The following is a 22,581-nucleotide window of genomic DNA, read 5'->3' on the forward strand; positions in this document are numbered from 1 at the left end:
ATTTCCATATATACATTCTCATATTGTAATACATTATTATCATGCAACAGTGTAAAAGCAGTACAAATCGATAAATTTAATACATCGTTAGCTGCAACCAACTGCAATATCAATTTATTATATAACTACATACATTATTCGCCATCTATTGGTTACTTTTCACACTCAATTGCATATTCATACAATAATAATGAAACATAAAAAATACACTTTTACAAAAGGCTGTTGACCATAGCTTTTCGTTTAAGAATTATTGTATTTTGTATTTTTTTTTATTTAGTACCAGCTTTTGACTTGTTCTGGAAATGTTTTATAATATATATAATATCAAAATTCTTAATTTCTAGCTATTGATTTGTACATCAAAAGATAAATGTTGTATAATTATGCTTGCATTAAATATATTGATATTCTGACTCTTATTTCTGAATATTGACGAGAAATAAATAGAATATATTTTTCTCAGATATTATTAAATATTTATAGGCAACCACATTCACATGAAAAAGAAAATAAACTAATTATACCTACGAAACTATAAAAACTTATTGGGAATTATGATGTTTTTAAATTAAATATAACATAAAGTAACATAAAGGTAGGTATACATATATTTGAAATTATATTGCAAACATGAAAATGAAAAAATCCCCAAATATTGGGTTTTAGTGCAATGATCCGAAATGAACTTTTATAAAAGTCTTGATAAGAGTCTTATCACTAAGCTTTACTTAATATTTGATATCAACTTCAGATCATGTCTGCAAATAGTGAAATAAAATTTGTTTAAATACTAAATATAGTATCTCTAATTGCGCAATTGTCAGCCGATTTTACGTTGGTGCATCTGACTTCCAATCACTTCAAGTCGAAGCACGTGTGCGATCTGCTGTTGACTGCGTGCAAATTTGAGCTCATTAACAACGAAAATCTAAACAGTTAAGTAATGGTTTACAGACGTAAAAAGTACCACTACGGTGATACTCATCTCAGAAAAAAGTACCGAACCAAACGTAGAACTAAAGATTTAGATCAGGTATTTAAACAATTTTCATTATTTCATTCATCTAACCTTAAAGCAAAATTAAATTATAATGTGTTTTTACAATGTGTACTTGTTTAAAGCATATTATTTTTACTCGTACACGTGTAATGCAATATGCACTGGTTAAACTAACCATTTTGTGTTTGAGGTTATGTTTATTTTGACATACCAGGTGTTACTACGTTTCATTTTATTTGCACTGTTTAAATTTAACATGCTATTTTCAATTTAGGTTATTTTAAATCTTAGACTGTAGTTTGAAAACTCATACTAATTGTAACCTTTATTTCAGATTGATGAAGACATTAAGCCTGAAAATGCTGAGAAATTAATAGACCAAGAAGTGGATTTGGATAAACCAGGCAGTGCTCAATTCTACTGTGTCCACTGTGCAAGGTATTTCATCAATGATCAAGCTCTGCATGATCACTTCCGTACAAAGGTTCACAAGAGAAGATTGAAGGCTTTAGAACTTGAGCCATACACAATCGAGGAATCAGTGAGAGCTGCTGGATTGGGATCATTCAAAGAACCTCAGAAGAGGAAAATTACTACACAACCAGAAAAGGAGGAAGTTTCTGCAAAGAAGCAAAAAACGGACTGAAGATGTTTGCAAAAAAAATAATATCTAATACATTTATTGCTAGGTTTACACATAACTTTTCTTCAGCCTTGTATATAACCGGCGACAAAGCTCATAACAATTTTGCCGTTTTAACCCCTCACATTGATCTTGATGAAAGATATAATGATTATGAGGGCTTACAATTAAATATCAAAGCCCGCGGCCTGTATATAGATTTGGATTCTTTGGAAAGAAGATGGTCATTTTATTTGAACTTATTGGACAGGAAGAATTTATTAAGTTACACAAAGTCGGAAATCAGCAAGGAAATTGGGAAACTTATGGAAGATCAGGAGAAAAACAAAGAAGAACTTGAAAAATTGAAAGTACATGCTAGAATTCTTAAAGATGAGTATTCTACTATGAAGGAATTTTTGTATGGAGTTGAAGAATCTGCAGCTCTGAAGGCACTTGAACTACCCAATGTTCTACACGAAAAAACACCCATTGGAGAAGAAAATGTTATTGCAACATTCTTTGAGAAACCTGATCATGAAAGTAAGTCTCATATAGAGATTGGAACAGAAAAGAAACTAATAGAACATACAAATAATTCATTTGTATTCTTAATGAATGAGGCAGCTACATTTGAATATGCTATAGTTAATTATGCACAGAGTAAATTGTTGGATTCATCCTTTACGCAATTTTCGAATGCTGACTTTTCCAAGAGCGTGATTGTGGAAGGCTGTGGATCAAATTATGCAGATATATTCAGCACGATAACTTTGAATGATGGAAACCACTTCAGTCTTAACAGACTACATTTAACTGGAGGTGCTTCTCATTACGCTTTCATGGCGTACTTTACCAAATATTCAATGATGCCATCTCAACTGCCTTTAAAATTGTTTTCCGCTGGTCGAAAATATGAGCCATTAACGAAGGATGAGCCAAGTTTATTCAATTTAGTGCAACAGTCGGCTATTGAACTCTTCTCTGCTACCAAATGTTGTAACGTGGAGATGGACAAAACATTTGACGAGGTTGTTGAAAAAGTTATAGATATATATAAACCATTGGGAAATCATTTCCGTTTAGTGCTTTTACCAGCCAATAAGATTGATAATTACGAGAGTTTACGGTTATCCATTCAAATGTTTTCGAATTCATTGAAAACCTACGTGGAGGTAGGAAATGTTTCAATCTGCGATACGTATTTGTCAAAACGGTTGTTGTTTACATACAGTGAAAACAAGGAGCGGAAATTCCCAAAGGTCATTACAGGAAATTTAATAAATGTACAAAAACTTCTTGCTTGTCATATAGAAAATAATCCGGATGGAGAATTGATGTGTGATTTGCTAAAACAATATGCTCCAATGTAATTTTTTTCCCTTAATAACTTAGTTCATGTACATTTTGTTATACTTTTTTTTTAATAATTTTATTTACTTGTTAAGGCAAGTAGAGAAAGATTTGTATATGTGTAATAAAAACAAGTAATAAATATTTTCAAATATTAGAAAAACATTGATTTAATAATCCAAGGCGCAAATGAGCGCAACTCCACGCTGAATCCAGTGTTTCTCAAGCTTTGAACTCGGTACCTCTATAGCCAAAACGTAGTTAGTAGAATGACCTGTAGTTGATAACGTTCCAGCTCTTGTTAATGTTTTGTAAACTGGACATTCATATACGCCATATGCAGGTTTTTTATGATTTTCTTCAGGTATTAACCATATTGCTGGCATCTCTGAAAGTATTAAACGTATTAAATTAAGTGTAAGATTATTAGTTTTTATAGATTTCAAGATACATTCAATTTGTAAGTATAATTTAAACTTATTGATTGCAATTGAGTACCTGTATACAGCTCTTTTGGGTTAGATTCATCCAGGATTTCTTTAGCTTTATTCCACCTGCAACCTTCTATATATAGACCAAAAATACAACATCCATCAGCAGCTCTTTCAGTTGGATAGTTTTTTAGAACCTAAAAGATTAATACATGTATATTTGTATATAAGTGTACATAAATATTTTAATAATTACCTTAAATGAAAAACCGATACAATCTATGGACAATACATATTTCCTAGCGTAGTTTTGCAATGTTCCAGTGAGAAAAGCTTGTGGAAAATAGAAACCTGAGATCCAAAATACTGGAGGTATTCCTTCAAGAACCCATTTGTTAAGGAATGCAATGCGATCGTTCAAATCCTTAACCCAGGCACCTACAAATAAACAAGGTGTGTGATACATTTTTAAAATATTTATAAAAATACCTAATGGTTTTAAAGATGGATAAGCTTTTGACGCCCATTTGGCAGGCACCATATTGCTAAACAAACTTCTAGACATTTGTTCTAGTGCCTCTGACATAACAACCAATCCTTTAATAGCTTTGAGTAGATCGTTCAGAGTCGAAACTATAATTTGCAAAAGTTTGTTATACCTAATCGCTTCTTGGACTATTACGGTATTTAATGATTCCGTGTACGTAACTGGATACCTGGTAATTAAAAAAAGTTGTAAGATAATATAATAAGTAATATTAAAAAGTACAGACAATTCTAAGATTTTATCCACGTCGAATTGTGGTGGAATGTCTTTTAAGATGTTTTTGGAAACTTTTGCCGTGACATCTTCTTGGCTTGTCGCAGATCCTCCAATTTCTTTAGGCTGGAGCTTCAGTAAAGTCGACAAACAAGTATAGCTCACCGCTTGAGCGCAACTTATATCAGCGTTCTTGTGAAGACCGAATAGAGCTGGATCATCGTTCAATGGAAATGAGCGAATGTAGTCCATGTAATCTATCAGCGGTGTATCACCTGGCAGCTGAAGGAAATATTTAATAAATCATTGCATAATTAACGTTTAATAATTACTTGGTGGTAAAATCCATGATCATCAAATGCATAATGCACATTGATAACATCAGTTTTGTAGTAATCTGTCAATACGTTCATCAGACATCTTCTGTCCCAGTCATCGGTGACCCTACCACCGTAATTGATATGTCCCGCAGTATATATTAAAACTTTAAATGGTACTTCCGTATATTCCATTAGGAACATATACAATTGAGAGATGCAGATTTTCAAATCACCATCGGTGAATTCGTACGGTATATTGAAGCCCAAAGGTCCGAATTTCCTACGCTCCAGAAGGCAACCATGAAACATGCAAAGCGAAAATAACAACCATTTGAAAGTGAACACTTTCTCATGCTCCGAATGAAAATAATCAGATAAATCAGAAACTTGATTTAAATAAGCTCGTAGCATGTTGGCTTTCAGGCCGCTCGGTGGTTCTATAGTCATTTTACTTCCGTTCTGTAGGATGGAAACCGGGAATGCCGGCGACGGCGTCGAAGTCAACCATATTCGAAATTCACGATGAACAGTGTCAATTGGTATTTGCTCGATTACTCGTTCCAATCGCGGCATAAAACTCGGTGCCAAGTGGCAATTCTACAAAGCTTCGATTACCATTACATTAAACATTAATAAATTAATTTCAAACCTGAAAAAATACCCAACTTCCTATTTCCGAACCTTCTTGAATCATCTTCTCGGCCCTTGGGCCTTGACCTTGTCCAAGAGAGATTGACATCATTCTCTTGGACATTTTCATTCTATCTGCAAATTTATATAAATCTGCTGCAGGATCCGTACCGGTTGATAAAACAAATATCAAAGGAATTAGTGGCGAAGATTCTTTGTACATTGCGGACAAATCGGTTGCTTGTGGTTCCACGAATCGTTCGCCCATCTTCTCTGTGAGAAAATCTTGCATTCCATTCGTGAGTTTGTCCGGTCTCAATGATTTTAGAATAATCAATTTTTGAAATTCATCCAATTTTCCACGAAATATTTTTGGCAATTGCTCTCTAAAAATATTCATATATAATATGATCTAAATTCCTTTTCTTTATTCACCTATGAGGTTCCGGTGATTCAAAGATATATTTATAAGTACCGACATTACTTGGAAATGTATTAACAAATTCTTGAAAATGATCCAAGTTGTTTAAAGATAGTATTTCCATCCAAGCCTTTTCAGAAAGCCAAGATGATGCAGGATTTTCCATGTCCTAAAAAAATAAACATTTATTAAACAATTACTTTCGAATATAACAGTTTTACTAATGTGGGACTTCCACCAGCCAAAAAATGGTGCCATTCATTTGGAAATATTTCTTTAGTGTCCATGAGCATTCTAACGCACAATAGAAAAGCAAATAACAGTTTGTGCTTTTCGAAAAGGCTTCTACATACATTTGTATATAAACTATAGGTGAAGTGGTCATTTATTATAGCAACACGTTCGTTTAAATCATCTATAAAAAAATATATTATTATTACGTTAATTAATAAAGAACTGAGCTTTTACCTGTTTTTTCAGTTTCGGCCATTGCATTTACAAAAATGGCTATAAACCATTCCAACGAGTATTGATACATCGGATCAACATTTGATAGGTCGGATACACAAAAATAAAGAATCTGACCTCTGTTAGCTACTGGTATATATTGTGCTCGTGTATTATCTATATCAATTTGCGTTATTTCGGCAGATTCCACTTTGCTCTGTTATTTGATTGAAATAAAATCTTAATAATTTCTTTTTAAAATTAAAAATTTAAATCTTACTTTAATGTCTTCACTTTTTACTTTAGACGCTTCCAGTGCTACGATAAAATCGATATCATCTAAAGGCGAACCTTCCGATGTACTCAATTTATGCAAAATTCTATCTTGTATATCTTTCAGCTCTTGCTTCATTTGCGCACTGCCAACTATAATTTGACTTCTTTGCTCTTCTAAATCTGGCCTTTCTTGAAGCACGACTAATGCCAATAGTTGATCTTGCAAGCCACTGTAAGATAATTCATTAAAATGCTTAAAACTACTTTAATTTAATATACCTTGGGACAAGAGTAAAATTGACTAATTGCACTTTCACCGATACTTCAGGTGTGTAATGTGGATTTGCTAATTTCGTAGTTATGTAAAGTTGAAAGTCGTCGTTATATGGAACAATGGAATCGCCAATTTTTAACATATTTGTATTGCCTTGTTTGAAAATCAATCTTAGTAAAACGGGGTCCAAGGCTGGATCCAATTCCACTCCAACATTTTCAATTAAGACCGGTTTTCCGAAACGTATAGACAATTCCAGTGTTCTGATCAAATCCTTGTCTGCTAATTTACAAATTGCAATACCTCTAGTTTTGCCCTGAATTGTAAATGTTAAAATGTAAAATATGTCATTTAAATACATTTAGTATATACCATATTTTTAATCCACTTATTGGCTTGTCCTTGAGGATCAATAAACAAAGGCCATCGTTTGGAACGTGATACTAACACTGCATTTTCCGTAGACAAACTATCTCTAGGTAGACCTTCGATTTGCCATTGGCGAATTAACACTGGTTCTCCTAAAATAAGTACGGGATCGCAGGTCGGCGAATGCGGGACGTTATATAAACGTAACTCTCGCATCCACTTAGCCAAAAGTCTTCTCCTATACTTGTCGGTAAATGGAGTTAAATAAGCTACAGTTCCAGAGCAAATCAATATATCGCCAGTTACGTTCACCATATTCAGATTGATATTTTTTATAGTATCGATCCATCTAATTTTCTCGTCAGCTAAACCCGTAATTAGTCTTATAGCCCTATTCATACGTTCCTGGCACATGTTTATGTTGCTTTCCTGTTCTTCTTTGTACGCAATACGAGCAGCCAATTTCTCTTGCAGCAGCTCCAATCCATCCATAACGGCTTTCATCTTGGCTTTGGCCCCCGCTAATGCTGCCTCGGTAAGAGCGAGCTCCGTATTCGCTTGCGCTAAAGCTGCTTTTTTAGGAGCGACCTGCATGTTTACAAAGTAATACTTATACATCGCATGTACCCACATGCAAAGAGAGGTGCACGCCTTCGATACTTTAATGATTTTCTGCGGCTGGAACTGCGGATCTTCAACGTAACTTTTCAATTTGTTAATCATATCTTCTGTAATCGAATCCTTGTCGAAATTCATTAATGAAACTAGGAAAGCGCCTGGATCTGTCAGCATTGCTCTACCTGGCTCCCAATAATCATTAAGCTTCTCACCGGGTTTCAATCCTGGCACCTAATATAAATCTTGTCTGACTATAATTGTAATATTTATTTACACATACACATACCTTATTTGGTTTAACATTTTTGACAATGCATATAGCTTCAATAACGTAGATAACACCAGTAGGCGGTCGTTTCATGGCCCTTACTTCAGTAATATCGTTCTTGTTCAAAGACTGAAGACTCTTTTCGGCAGCAAGTAACGCAGGCATTGCCGCCTCTAAATTAAAATACATTTGAAAATTGCATTACATAAAAATAACCAAAAAAAAAAACAACAAACAAACCGAGATCTCTTTCAGCGTCTTGGGCGATTGTTTCGGTTTCAGATTTCTTTTTTTCAGCCGCTGCTTCTTCATGTTCCACTATCACTTTAGTTTCTTCCGCAACTAACTAAATGAAAATTGTGTTAAGTAAAATCCGAATATAATAAAGTAATTAAATAGAAGACCGTGTCTTTCGCAATTTGTTCAATCATAATTTCGGCTTCTTTAGCGGCAATCTCCAAAGCGGGTTTCAACACTTCCAAATGTTTCTGAAGAAACGTTGTCTCTTCGGCGGTTGATTGCAACTTATCTAAACCTATTTTAAAATTGCAATTTAATTTATACTCAGCTAAACTGAAATCATGTACCTATTTCGAGTCGGCCTATTCCTTCCATTAGTTCCCCTTTTTGTTTCGCCATGAGATCAGTGTAACTTGATAGCAGTTGCAAATACGATGTTGGTGTTACGTAATTGTAACGACTGAGTTCTTGGAAATACCAGTGGCTGGCAGTGACAACGCTAGCGTGCATTATTTGACAAACCATAGCTATACCATACCGGACATCGTCGGTAACAGATAATTCTGGAATTTCTTCCAAAAATTGCGTAGCAACTGACTGAAAAGCGTTAATGTAATATATTGATTCAAATTGTATGTGTGCACCAATACCAATAGTGCTGTATTCGGCCATGCACTGAACCAATCAATTGTGCAGCAGTTCACAAAAGCTGGAAACTGTCGAATACGAGATCGAAACACTTCACCAATTGGGCTAAATTTCATTCAAAAAATGTATTGTCGTAACCGATAATTAAATATAGAATAAATACATCACCTCATTGTAATAACAGTATGTAAGTTAGATCTGACCAATCTTTGATAGACGGCGAATAAGTTTGATTTCGTTGCAGTTAGTCCCATCTCTGTTAAAGTACCTTTTAATCCTTGATAGATTTTATCCAATTCTTCGGGTTGATATATATTGGGTACATCCCCGGAATTAAGAATATTATTGAGATCCTCCAGAAATGTTTCAGATTTGATCTGCGTATCAGAAAATAGAAATACAGTTTCCCGTTTATGGAGGCCTGCTTTCAGCATCAATCCTTTTATGTCTTCCTTCCAGTCGAATAGACTGTACGCTTTGCTCAACTCAATTTGGAAGCAATAGAATTCACCAATGTGCGCAGCTAATCGTGTCAAACTTTGACGCCCTAAAATAGCATTGAACAAAATAATCTAGGCTTATTATTTGTGCTATTATTAAAAATAGAGACCAGATCCACCAACTCCCAATAAGAGAGCATTGCCTTTCGGCTGTCTAATTATCCTTGCAATTCTGCAAACGTGTGATATTGCGTAATTGAACAGTACCAAACGCATGGGACTGGTTGTCTGTGAATTATAATCTCTGAGATAATGGTACAGAACGTCAGTTAACTGCAAAAATTGTATAAGTAATTTGTGTAAAATACTAATAAATAAGTGGGCATTACTTTTTCGCTATCGGCTACAAAATCGTACTGTCTGACATCAATATGCGGATCTAGAAAATCGCAAAAAAGCAACTCCTCTTCTCCTAAACAATCACTTATTTTGTATCTAAAGTATTCAATCTTCGATTTTAAGAGGGCATCGAACCAGTTTCTATCTTCATCATTGACCAATCGATCTTGAAATACGCGACAATTTTCGTGGTACCAAAGTCGAATTATTTCTTCAACGGTCTACAAATAAAACACAAAAAAATAAAATACAGTTAATTAATAGTAAAATGTATATAATACCTTAATAGATTCAGGATCCTTCATTAAAATTCCTTCAAATACTTTACTCAAATCACGCATATTGAAAGTGTAATGAGTTTTAGCTGGAGTAGGCAATAGTTCTCTTAATATTGTTGTATATACGCTCAAGGTTTCCGTCAACATGGATTCATAAAACGTGTAGTAACCAGGTGTACGATCGAGCCAAAACTTCAGTATCTTTCCATATATTTGGCGCTACAAACATTCAATTATTGCAATGTACGAACCGAAACAGTAATTATACTTTGCTGGTATCTTCAAGTTCAAGGAAGCATATATAGTGAAAGTGTCTTAAGAGACGTGCAGTAATTTGGTTACGTCCACCTCCCGGTGGACCCATTGCTCCCACAAAGTTAATATCGATTATAGTACGAAAGTCTCCAATACTTTTTCTATCATACCAACCTATGATACAAAGAATGAGATGTATAAATAAATAAATCTATATAGAAACCGCTAAAATCCATCCATTGCCGGATTAATTCAATAGGAGGCTGCGCTCCGTACACTTCCAACGCTGGCATGTTGAAGTCATCGATGAAAAACACTTGCCTTTTCAGAAGCGGCGGTCCGAAAACACCTTTACGTCTTCGATCCAATTTCGAATCTATCAAATCCTTAACAAAAAAAAAAAGAAATACAATATTGACTCATCTGTCTGTTATCGTACACATTATGTACCTGCGTTTGGTTGGCAGTTGTACGAGCTGAAAAACTGAAGAAATCGCATATGAACTTCTTGTGCATATTATTTCCGAGCTTTCCAATAACTGTAAGCGACTTTCCAGTTCCAGTCGGTCCAACACAAATGACATTGTTTTCGTTATATAAAAGAATTCCTACTAGTTCCGCATTCCTGATTTTATCAATCGTGGGAACTTCAATATCTGGTTTAAATAAAATATTAGATTAAGTTTCAATGACATGACGTATTTGTGCGAACGTGATCAAATCATTTGTAATGGAATTAATATTGCGTAAGCGATGTGGATTTTTTTTATTAACATTGTTACCTGAATATTTCATATCTACTGTAATTTTATATTCTTCTACGTTTTCCATCCAATGACGCCACGAAGGCTTAGCCGGTTCTCCGTCAGCTGTTGCATCAGTAAATCCTCCATCGTGTAATCTGTAATGGAAATATTTATTAATTGTTTGTATAGACGTTATAGTAGTTCTAGTATTTAGTACTTATAATCATAAACCATTCCTTCATTGGGCATAGCAGGTTTATGTTTCAACGAGGTCATCTTCTCTCTTAACCATTTGTTAAATATCACTCGACCGTCGTTGTCGCATGTAGCTCCAATTGACCAAAGCAACGAGAAAATAACCCAAGGAAATATCAATTCAGCTGAAAGAAAAAGAATAACGTTTTAATCTTGTAATTCTACATTTCAAATCTGTGTATGGTTTTACGTATGAGTTTAAGAAACGGAGCGGGTGGCGGTGGCTTATTATCTCTACCCGCTAATGGACCCAAACGAAAGTCAAGCAGATTCAGAAAGCATGTCACTAAAGCTGAATCGACCGAAACTAACAATTCCCGCAAGTGGCCTCTCACTAATGCTATAGCTGGATACATGTACTGATTAAACAGCTCTTGAAATTGGGGCGCAAAATCGACGGCCAACTAAAACACGAACTCACCTCCAATAATTGACACTACAATATATATTAACTAAAACTCACCGGTGGTAACCTCCTCAGCCAACAATTCAAATACGGAGGTAAACCCAAAACACCGGGTTCCAAATAAACCATGCCACAACGGGAAACTGTTGCGGGCGATGCAACTGCTAGATCAGCGACTTCAAACATCATCGTCTGTGTGTCTCTTAATTTAATAATTTCCCCGCTGCTCAGACACAACTTCTTGTTGTCATCCAGAACTGTGTTCATGTTTTCAATCCAGACAGCATCCACCGGTCCATCGAATACGTACCAACGCTTATCTTTATCTTCGCATGCTACCCCAACACGTACCAAGCAAGGTAAAATACCGTCGGTCCTAGCAAGGACAATACACGAGAATAAAAATTGCTTAACATTTTATTATCAATACCATTCGTGTGTCTGCATATCAAATTCACCATATAATTGTCCCATGGTTATTGATTTCGGATTCAGGACGTACGTGTGGACACTTTGAAAGGGATATCCGCTAGGCGAAGGCTTTCCTCTCAATAAAGTCATTGCATCTTTTAATATTTCATAACACTGCAAAGAGATAAAGACAAGGAATAAGCACAAAATCATTGAATTAGAACATATTCGATTTTTAAATTTAAAGCTTCAAATCTTTGTACTTCAATAAACATTCTTGTTGCAATTGTCTTGTTGTAAATGGAGATTTACATAACAGTTATAAATAAAACTGGCATTTCGAAGTAGCAGAAGACGCGCGTATGCGCGCTTTTATTCGATTGGAATAAATTGCAAGCGACCAACACAGTACATATCTTTTGCCCTTAATGTAAGCAGCGTGAAATCGTGTCCGTGATAATATTTATATAAAATGTGCTACAACAATTCATCCTATATTGATTACATCGACAGTTGCGATAATTACGATATCATCTTAAATTACATAGAGCCGATGATCATCGTCATCGGGTTAATGGGTAACATTATTGCGATTTTGATTTTTTTCTCAACTAGTTTAAAAAAGAAAAGTTCCAGCATCTATTTGGGTGCATTATCAATGTCAGATGCCGGTTATTTAGCGACACTATGTGTATTTGATTTGAGTAATACCGGTATTTTCTGCCAAGTTAGTATATTCGTTGGTTCGGTATTCAGCAGTTTTAGTGTTTGGATTACGGTCGCTTTCACAGTCGAACGTTTCATTGTCGTCAAATTCCCGCTGAAAAGACCGCAGGTGTGCACCGTATCTCGGGCAAAATCTATTATAGTAATAATATTTACAATTACTATAATTTCCCAGTCGCCCATATTATTGATGTCTAGTGGGGAATTTAATGAAGAAATCGAGATGTGGGAATGTGGAAAACGGACAGGATACGAAGATATATTGAAAATCTTCAATTATATCGATACAGTACTCAACCTGATTATACCATTGTTTTTAATAATTATTCTCAATATTTTGATTATTTTTTACTTAAAGAAGTATCACAGGAAAATGTGCACTAAGGAATCAGCAAATCAACGGTATATTTATAAAATCGAAATGAAAGAAAAGGTATTTTCAACTTTATAATTATTATTAATTAATCGATTATTATTCAAACAGTCATTAGACTTTAGAAGAAAAATGAGTTAACGTTTATTTTAATATATTTAGATAGGTTTGTTTTGGTCATCAAATTAGATTATTTAATAAAACACATATATTTTGTCGTATCCCACAGAACCAATTTGATTGTAAACCCGGCACGTCCACCGAATGTTCAGCCAATAGTTGCAGAATAAGCGGTAAGTAAACAAAATAGTGCAGAAACCGCATATGTTAAATATGTAACCAATTGTTCTTATATTTTAGTTCGCTACAACATAAAAGATGTGATGCTCCAATGCCAAAGGAACATTACAAATATGTTATTGATGATTTCCACTGCGTTTATAATTCTGAACTCACCAAGGTAAAAAGCAATCAAATATAGCTTTTGCATCTGATAAAATTGTATACGTTTTCATTGATTTTGATTTATACTAATTAATGCTGCAACCTTTGCTCTCTTAGACTCAATTTATAAAATAATTGGTCTAACTAATTATGAAAACAGAAATCAATGGCTTCTTGCAATAAATATTATTATTCTTGTTAAAACAGCTTGAAATATTACGAAATATTCAAACCATGCACTAGATATATGGTTTAATTTACTGACTTTATAAAATTCTTTGATCTTTTTCCTCATAAGAAATATCTTCTTTATATTAGAATGTATATCCAATATCATCTTCGATATAATTTGGATTTATATTAAAAATCTACAACTTCAAACATACAAACATATTCTAGAAAAATACGATAAAAAAAGTATAAATTAATTAATATTGTGATATTAATAAGCAATTAATCGTAGTTAATTCATAATTTAAATTATAATTATTGATTTCAGTTATATCTTAAGAGTATACGTATTAGCAATCGAAAAGGATTTCGATAACTCGTTGGTAATTCAATTTTACTGTTACCAAAGGATTGGCATGATTTTGTTCTATCTGCACCACGGGATAAATTTCATCCTGTACACATTATACGGTACGACATTTCGTAAGACGATGATCACGTATTTTTTAAATAAGTGGAGATCCACGAAATTGTTTTGCCACAAATATTTACTATGCAAGTGAATTCTTCTGTTATTTGCTGCACAAAATTGTAATAAATGTAAATGTGAATAAATTTGTGTACTTTAAGTGTAAAGTGTGTTTGGCCTAATTCTGTGAAAATTTTCCTCAACCTGGCAGAAATTTCCTCATAAGAAAATGTACACTGAGTATCAAAGCCGCACCTACATTTCCCCTTTATTTATGACCGCTTTGTCAGGAAATACAATGCTTATTGACTCTGAAATACTTTTTGTTTAGTTGCCAGTCCCTTTTCCTTCCAACGCCACCTAAATGCATGTGTCAACTAATATTATTAAATCAATAATTATTCCTTATGCAACTTAATTTTAGAGAGTAAATAATTATATTTTATGATTATCGTATAAATTTGTAATATTGTAAGTAAAAATAATTAAAAATACTTTTTAGTTAATTGAGAACAATGATCTTTTCTATGATTAAATTATTTCCCGGGCAGAAAGACTTATTATGTAATTTTGTTGATTTTGTTATAACTCAAATTATTCGAAACTAATTCGAATCACAATAGTGTTCAAAATATGACATACCTTAGTTTTACCAGATCCTGTTGGACCTACGAGCATAAGACCATGGCGCACAACAGTTGTCTCATAAAGTTGTATTACTTTCCTTACGTATTCTGTAATAAATAATCCATATAAATTAACAAATATAAATGTGTGTAAGATAAAATTACCATCTACATCCTCTAATCCTAGATTAATAGAGCAAATACGAATGGATTCTTCGAGTACTCCGTAATCAACTTCTTCTTCAACCATCCTCGGGAACAAATCCGAAACTATACCTAAACAACAAAATGTAATCTATCCATCTATCCAATGTTTACAATTTACCATTAAATAATTTCAAGTCGTCTTTTAAGAATTTTGGCACATTGACATCACGCAGAGACCTGAGAACGATTTGCCTTTCGTCCATAAGCGGCTTTTCGCGCTTCAGATTACCAGCAACAGCTATTACAGTTTTCACAGCTCTCATTCCAAAATCGTAGTGATCTTGACTACTCAGCTGCTCTGAACTAAGCTTAAACGTCGTCGTTATTTTATTAGCCAATTGCTTCGCATTGCCGAAACCAAATGAAAAGAGCGAGATTTCTGCTATCAACGAATAATTGGGAACCATCATCGCAACTGGCCGGAAAAGAGCTTTGAGATTGTCAGGTAACTCAGTGCGACCTGCGTAACCAGGATTCATCGTTATAAATACGGCACAAGATTCCTTCAGAGCAATATCGCAACCCTCGAACATGAATCTAAATAAGATACGAATATAGTAATCTAAAATATGCGATTTAAATAGCAAGCATACCTATCTTGTCGGGATTGCTGTGCTTTCTGAATAGTCATTATTTGTTGCGCAACTACGGATAGAACTTCGATGTCGATGCGATTGAATTCATCAAAACATGCCCAAGCGCCAGAACTAATACAAAAAAACGTTAGTACAATATTACAACTTTTTTTTTTAAATACATATGTGTATATTTACCTAGCTAAGCCTTTAAAGAATTTTCCCATAGCCATAAAATCTAGTTGATCTGAGCAATTGAAAACGACACATTGGATTGCAAAAGCTTTTCCAAGATCTTTCGTTGTTTCAGTTTTCCCAGTGCCCGCCGGACCAGCAGGCGCGCCACCAAACTTGAGATGTAACGCACCAGTCAAGGTAAGGTAACATCTATCTGTCAATGGGGTAATAACCAATCGACCGCTGTTACCCAAATACTCGTAACCATATTGAAACTCAGCATTGACAGCTCTAACTTTTAAATGTTCATCGTTGACCCAATAATACCTAAGTTGACTTATCCAATCAAAGTCGTTGACGTTCGATATTTTTCCGTCAACGAGTAGTTGCGTCACATCTCTCGCGTGGACTTCTATTACAATCAATGCAGATAGTACTTCTCGTTGCAGGAAAGTCAATGAACCTTTCACCAAACCACGCAATAAATCCAACTGCAAACCAATATTAAAACTCTAGTTTTTGCCTTTCCTTTTTAAATTGATGAAAACTCACATTACGTAAAAGTTCATCAAAAAATTCGGGCATACGATTTGTGCTGATTCCATTTTCAACGCCCGAAGTCCAGAACGTCTGACAACCAGCTATTACAATTTGCCCGGGCCATTCTAGCACCCATTGATCTCTCGGTTTAATTGGCATGTCTTTCAGAGAATCACCAAATATCGATCTCACTAATTTAAGATTTAGTTAAATGTAAATTTAATACTACCAAACTAAATCTTACCAGTATTTTTCATACTGCCCTCAACGACCAAGAGCCAATCTTCGACGTTGGATGTCGGATAGAGGGTGGGATTTAGATCCACGCACTCATCTTCAGCAGAAAACATCTGCGTAATCTTTAGATCCTTCTCAAAGTTAAGCTAAAATAGTAAATAGATAGTTGAAATAGAGAGATCATTGTATTTCACATAAATGTATACCCTGGCAACGTTTTCGAAGCACTTTCGCAGATGCGGCTGCACCGCAAGTGGATTTCTAGCTTGAGATAGAATTTCAAGCAGTTCATCGTCACTAAGGAAGAACAAACGCGGGAATGTCATGCGCTTGACTTCCAAATAATCTGCTAAACCTTTCTGAACTACTTCCAAAATGTGATTAGCATCGCGAAGGCTCTCTAATAATTTTTTGTCCGAACAATAATCTATAATCTAATTAAATACATAAATAACCAAATTTCCAGTACAAATTAATACAGACTTTTGGACTTTCATAAGCGCTTCTCATAATTCTCCTCCAGGTTCTTTCCATTGAATTGTACTTCTTACTTTCAACTGGCAACTGTTTGCTAATATCAGCGCTGGTGAAAATGGGCTCAAGGTACATCCATTGTCTACGTTCATAAATAATTGTAATTTAAATATACTTATTGCGACGTATTAATACTTTTGAACATCCATCCACTCTTCAATGACATCATATGTGATTTTAAGCATATTTTCCCATAGATCAATCCTTTCTGTTAGAGCTGCTTTGAAAGGACTAAATGATAACTGTTGAGTTAACACTATATGGTCATCAAGCATTTGCTGGATATCATCAGAGACTTTCATTATGTATGTACCTATAAACGCACTTACAATTAATACATTTAGCTATAATTTCATATATAGATTACCAGATGTTTTAAACGGCGTCAATTCCAACATATTAACTTCCCATTCTGCCACCATCTTATCTAAAGTCAATTCTATAGCATATTCTTTACCTGCGTTATCGGAAATCTTAATAACCACATCAATATGTTTATCAACGTCTATATCCAAGCAATCCTGAAAGGTTGTGTTCGCAGTCCACGGTATAACAATACCTGCAAGTATTTAAGAACATCAAATACCAAGTGAAAAATCAAAACTTTATATTGACCAGTTTCTTCAGCGAATGCATCCCAATGGCGCTGCTTCATTCCCGGATTCCTGATGCCTTGTATCAATGGGATCAGCGGTTTGAAATCGTCAATTTTATCACGAATGTCAGCTGCAACCTGCTGAACTCCAGGGATATCTGCAAAAACTCTAATCGATTTAACCATTGTCTTGTACATATCCGTCACGAGCCTCTCGATGGCTTCTCCATCAATATTAGCCAAAGGATTGTCCATCCAAATATCATAATACTTGAGCCAATCTACAAAATAAAATTAGCTGGCGAATTTCAAAGATTGTAAATCATTTACCGGAAGCAGTAACCCAAAGATTTTTGTAGGGCTCGAATTCTTTTATCAGTTTTGTTAGAGTATCGAAAGGAACGACGGTTACTAAGAACAATTTCTGTCGAGAATTTAAAAGTTGTCCATATTCTTGAGCCTCTTTCATTGCTTTCCATGCACGTTTCATGTCAATTGCTATTTCATGACACTACAAATCAAGTAATTATGATACAACTAAACAAATAATACTAATCAAATGAATATGTTTGTTACTTACTTTACTTGCATCTCTGAGTGAATACATAGTCGTTATTTGAACTGTAAGTGCTTCAATCTTTTCTATTAATGATTGTTCATCATTCTGTTGTATCTTATAAAACTTATCCGTCTCCTCTATTAGGAAGTCGTTCGTATCATCGATCTGCTTCGAAATTCGTAAAGGCCAACCGACGGTTTCCCATTTGGCTTCGAAATCTTCTTGAGGTAAATTATACCAAAAGAAATCCAGTATATCATATTCCTTGAATCAAATGAATTAAGCGTAAAAATAATTTACTAATTAAAAAAAAAATTAATACTAGTAAATATCTCTTGGTTGAATCTTCTAAAGCTCTAACAGTCATCGGTATAGTTTCCATCCAATCTTTGATATCATAAATATGTTCAATTGAATGCGGTTTCTCTTGCAATTTGCGCAATAGATCTTCAAACTCGTGAATTATCTGAAGAATAATTATTTAAAAAAAAAAATTAATAGGATAATTAAATCTTCTTACGTCGATAAATAAGTTTTTCATTTTGTCAGCAAATTGATCCAATAATTTCTTCGCAAGATCCATTCTTTTCTGAATAAGATTCTGTCTTATATTGTCAACAGATATTGAGAACGGGCCGATGACAATCAGCGAAGGTAAAATCTCTTCGAGATGATCCCTCATTTTAAGATGATTACTCACTTCATCTTTAACCTCTCCAGCGGTGTGTTGTTCCTCTTTAAAGTTTCTGAGGATTGAATACAAATAAATACTTTAATCTTACTATAGATATGGAAAATAGTTTTACAGTAGGTAAGCGTTCATGTTCATGTTATAAAATTCCATAAAAATTTCATATGTCTTCGCATAAGCTTGTACTGGTATCACTGCCTTATTATAGCCGAGCAAGAATCTTTCTCTCATTTCACAAACGTACGAGTCCAATAGACCAACAGATGAAAGGTACAGATCATTAGGGAATTTCAATTTCACCAGAAGCATAGGATGCACTTGTTTTATACTGTGCGTTCCTATAATAGCGCTATCGTACATCCTCAGCAAAGTTTTCTAACAAATTAATTTTGATATTCGTTACGAAAATAGGATAGGAAAATTGGTCGTTTTTACCGCGAATGCAGCTAAATCTGTTGAAAAATATACGGCGGCTTCGGATATTTTTAATTGCATGTAGAAAATTGGTGTGGTTTTCGATGGAAAGGGACTATCAATGAAATTACTATCCCAAACGTAATCATCCGGAACGTCCAGCGATGACTGGCATGGAACTTCAATTAAGTTTGTAAAAAGTGCAACGGAATGTTCGACCAAAATCCGCAGGGCGTACTGAAATTACATTGTTTTAAATGATACCTGCAATATTTTACTTGTTCATTCACCTGCATCCTATATTTAACGCATTCGAAAAGGCGCGTCAATTTAGCAATATCGTACACATTATGTGTACGTTCGTTAATATCGAACCAACCTTTTCCAACCTCTCCCAAACACCAACGTAAATTAAAACAAGTTGCATCTATCCATGTGTACTTTAAATATTTCATGCACTAAAAGTATAATTTATTAAAGAATTATAATTACAATCTTCATCATCGTAATCTCACGTGACTAGTAAATTTATTTTGCGCAGTTTCGAATTCTTCTAAGGTCACTATTTTCCCATAGTTAGTTGTAAATAAATTCATCTGTTTCACTTTCAAACATTCCAGAACTACCTGAGATATCGCCATCAATGATTGGGGCATTACAAATATACTATACCATCGAAAGTATTCAGCTTTTGCTTTGTAGTTGTTCAAATCGATATCGACTCGACCTGAAGTTGTTATTTCAAGATTATTTAAAAATAAAACTAATGGAAGAAAATATACCGTGTTCTTTTACAATCTCAGTCTCCTGTTGTGGCAGTTTAATGAATTTATACATATCTGGATACGCTAGAACGCTTTGTCTAAATTGCATTTCACCAAGCGATCTTTTATGATTTAATTGAATCTCATCCTTGAGCTTAAAATCATGATTAAATAAACGATTTAAATATATGCTTTTAACTTACTGCCTCTACAACGCTGGCGTCCACTATTTTATTAACTTTTCCGCAAAATGCTAAACTTATAAACTTCTCAACCCACTCTTCTGGAATCTCGTAAGTTCCCGTCACCTCCATACAATCCATAATAAATTCATATCTGGTAATATATAATAATATAAGATATTATTTCAATTATATTGTTTTTTAATGAAATACCTAATACGAATTTCTGCCGCGTTTCTCATTTCCAATGCCGATTGAATTCTTTTGGCGCACTTCATAGGTTCCTCGGCTTTAAATAAAATATAAATCTCGGCCAGATAAAACTCTCGTTTCAATCCGTCCAACGTTAATAACTTATATTTTTTCATATCTTTGTTGAAATCCAATACAGCGACGTTGGTCCATTCGAACAGTTTTTCCATGCGATCACCCTTGGTCGGTTTTATTACAGCCTTTGGAAGGAAAGCTTGGGCAGGTATTGGATGGCGCACGCCATCCATTATACCATGATCCAACCATCCTTCGGGAGATCTGATCCACTAAATATTAAAGTTTAAACGAACAAAAATAATAGAACGCTAATTACCTGCTACAAAAATCTTCGTCATCGAACCATTCCAATGGTAACCAATGTATCATTTTGAAAAGCCCAAAATGAACACCGTCCCAATACTTCTTTATCACATCAACTGGTAAAATATCCGCATGCTTTATGTTCAATTCTTTAAGACATAATCTTATATCTTGCCTCTGTTTGATGTGATATTTATTATTTAGATATATGAGAAATTATGAGGAATTACCTGATATTGTCGCATTTTCCTTTCAATTTGAACATTTCTGGGTATTTTAAATGGATCAACGAAATGTTGCAACTGAACTTTTGGTTTGAAAACATCCACCGGGAAAGACTGCAATCAAAATGCTAACAAGTTTTTAATACGTTTATCTAATTATATTCACAATTGTTTTTTCTTCGTCGTAGCACATCCATCGTTCAGCCGGCGCTAAATATCTTGCTCTCTTCGCAGCTTTCAGATCTGGTATAGTGGGTGCGTTCTTATCCGTTACAATTTCCCAAATAAAATTTGGCTTTTTCTTAGTTGTTATATTTGTCTTCCTGGCTTGGAAGTTTTCATCCGTGGCCAATTCAGTGTAATATCCTCGCTTTTCATTATTTTTCTCTTTATCTTTCTCCAAACCTATTTTCTTCTCCATTTCATCAAATATCAAATTATGATATATCGTTTTTTTTTTGACAAAATGCAATTTGATCTTTTATTTTATGGTTTGTATATTATTATTGTATATACAGATATATTATGCAATACAGAGGATCCTAGTAACAGTGGTAGATCTAGGCATAGATTTTATGGATTGCACCCTAATTAGGGCAGAGGGCTTAATACGGCACTGTCAGAGACCCCAAAATTAACGGTCCGTCCCTGACTATAGGTAGAGGAATTATTTGAAATTTTATGGAAAAAAATGATTCTTGGATCAATAAATTAAATAAATTTAAAACAATGAAATTTATTGAATTGAAACAAAATAAAACTTTATTTTATTAAAAAAAAGCATCAGAATATGTAAAGTTCCTATTTTGGAATGTCTAAATCTTAGAGGGAGCTACAGGAAGGTAAAGTAGAATTCTGCATTAGTGAAAAGAAGTAAATATTGTGATATAGGCATACTAAGTTTTAAGGTTATACTAGAATTACAATTGTTGCAAAGCAATTTATTTCGTTTGGTGCAGAGAAGTAAATAATACACATCCAAGATGTCTTATATGTTAGCACATTTACACAATGGATGGCAAGTGGATCAGGCAATTCTTTCAGAAGAAGACAGGGTTGTGGTACGTATTTAAATAATACAAATGTCAGGTGTTTTCTGCAATGTGTATATATATATATATCTTAGGTGATACGTTTTGGACACGATTGGGACCCATCTTGCATGAAAATGGACGAAGTGGTTTACAGTATAGCTGAAAAAGTAAAAAACTTTGCAGTTATCTATTTAGTGGACATAACAGAAGTTCCCGATTTCAATAAAATGTAAGTAATTCAATTATACGTTAAGATCATAATAATTATATCAATAAATATTCTGGTTTATTTGTAGGTACGAATTATACGATCCATGCACAGTCATGTTCTTCTTCAGAAACAAACATATTATGATTGATTTGGGTACAGGTAATAACAACAAAATCAATTGGCCATTGGAAGATAAACAGGAGATGATCGATATTATTGAGACTGTGTACAGGGGTGCTAGAAAAGGAAGGGGTCTTGTTGTCTCACCAAAAGATTATTCAACGAAATACAGATACTAAATAATTCTTGCAATAGTTTTAAAGATAATAGCAACCTTCATTTTTTACTTATATTATTTATATTTACAAAATAAAGACAATTTAAT

General features: G+C 34.1%; 4 protein-coding genes across 4 annotated transcripts; 3 read left to right on the top strand and 1 right to left on the bottom strand.

Moving 5' to 3' along the window:
* Positions 1-818: 818 nt before the first annotated feature.
* LOC108556857 (zinc finger protein 593 homolog) lies at positions 819-1,659 on the top strand. The gene is made up of 2 exons (XM_017913142.1): positions 819-1,036; positions 1,338-1,659. The coding sequence occupies exons 1-2, from the start codon at positions 947-949 to the stop codon at positions 1,647-1,649; spliced, it is 402 nt and encodes a 133-aa protein (XP_017768631.1). The 5' UTR covers positions 819-946; the 3' UTR covers positions 1,650-1,659.
* On the top strand, positions 1,637-3,141 carry LOC108556847 (serine--tRNA synthetase-like protein Slimp). Its single transcript, XM_017913132.1, has one exon. It carries the CDS (start codon positions 1,652-1,654, stop codon positions 2,996-2,998), a length of 1,347 nt encoding a protein of 448 aa, XP_017768621.1. The 5' UTR covers positions 1,637-1,651; the 3' UTR covers positions 2,999-3,141.
* LOC108556786 (dynein heavy chain 1, axonemal-like) lies at positions 3,133-21,372 on the bottom strand. The gene is made up of 51 exons (XM_017913056.1): positions 21,118-21,372; positions 20,958-21,065; positions 20,741-20,904; positions 20,368-20,685; positions 20,176-20,308; positions 20,004-20,126; positions 18,910-19,169; positions 18,624-18,849; positions 18,426-18,569; positions 18,125-18,367; positions 17,875-18,055; positions 17,565-17,825; positions 17,317-17,508; positions 17,085-17,262; positions 16,899-17,031; positions 16,622-16,849; positions 16,423-16,561; positions 16,191-16,369; positions 15,660-16,129; positions 15,480-15,593; positions 15,005-15,423; positions 14,845-14,955; positions 14,696-14,787; positions 11,890-12,044; positions 11,517-11,835; positions 11,244-11,457; positions 10,503-10,708; positions 10,276-10,438; positions 10,066-10,226; positions 9,801-10,016; positions 9,510-9,740; positions 9,291-9,453; positions 8,849-9,227; positions 8,683-8,785; positions 8,380-8,629; positions 8,197-8,327; positions 8,033-8,138; positions 7,811-7,965; positions 6,910-7,755; positions 6,543-6,853; positions 6,268-6,493; positions 6,009-6,204; positions 5,762-5,955; positions 5,555-5,709; positions 5,139-5,505; positions 4,502-5,086; positions 4,183-4,451; positions 3,899-4,125; positions 3,666-3,847; positions 3,477-3,606; positions 3,133-3,366 (listed from the first exon to the last, which is right to left on the bottom strand). Exons 1-51 carry the CDS (start codon positions 21,370-21,372, stop codon positions 3,149-3,151), a joined length of 11,529 nt encoding a protein of 3,842 aa, XP_017768545.1. The 3' UTR covers positions 3,133-3,148.
* Positions 21,373-21,785: 413 nt separating this feature from the next.
* LOC108556885 (thioredoxin-like protein 4A) lies at positions 21,786-22,501 on the top strand. The gene is made up of 3 exons (XM_017913191.1): positions 21,786-22,012; positions 22,078-22,214; positions 22,282-22,501. The coding sequence occupies exons 1-3, from the start codon at positions 21,935-21,937 to the stop codon at positions 22,493-22,495; spliced, it is 429 nt and encodes a 142-aa protein (XP_017768680.1). The 5' UTR covers positions 21,786-21,934; the 3' UTR covers positions 22,496-22,501.
* Positions 22,502-22,581: the final 80 nt, after the last annotated feature.

Source organism: Nicrophorus vespilloides, unplaced genomic scaffold, assembly GCF_001412225.1.
Source record: "Nicrophorus vespilloides isolate i.1.1-1 unplaced genomic scaffold, Nicve_v1.0, whole genome shotgun sequence".
NCBI lineage: Eukaryota > Metazoa > Arthropoda > Insecta > Coleoptera > Silphidae > Nicrophorus > Nicrophorus vespilloides.

Coding starts and splice junctions, on each gene's coding strand:
- LOC108556885 (XM_017913191.1), top strand. CDS start 21,935: ATGTCTTATATGTTAGCACATTTACACAATGGATGGCAAGTGGATCAG. Junction 22,013..22,077: donor CAGAAGAAGACAGGGTTGTG/GTACGTATTTAA, acceptor TATATATCTTAG/GTGATACGTTTTGGACACGA. Junction 22,215..22,281: donor GTTCCCGATTTCAATAAAAT/GTAAGTAATTCA, acceptor GTTTATTTGTAG/GTACGAATTATACGATCCAT.
- LOC108556857 (XM_017913142.1), top strand. CDS start 947: ATGGTTTACAGACGTAAAAAGTACCACTACGGTGATACTCATCTCAGA. Junction 1,037..1,337: donor GAACTAAAGATTTAGATCAG/GTATTTAAACAA, acceptor CCTTTATTTCAG/ATTGATGAAGACATTAAGCC.
- LOC108556847 (XM_017913132.1), top strand. CDS start 1,652: ATGTTTGCAAAAAAAATAATATCTAATACATTTATTGCTAGGTTTACA.
- LOC108556786 (XM_017913056.1), bottom strand. CDS start 21,372: ATGGAGAAGAAAATAGGTTTGGAGAAAGATAAAGAGAAAAATAATGAA. Junction 20,905..20,957: donor GGAAAATGCGACAATATCAG/GTAATTCCTCAT, acceptor CACATCAAACAG/AGGCAAGATATAAGATTATG. Junction 8,786..8,848: donor CATACTGTTATTACAATGAG/GTGATGTATTTA, acceptor AATGAAATTTAG/CCCAATTGGTGAAGTGTTTC.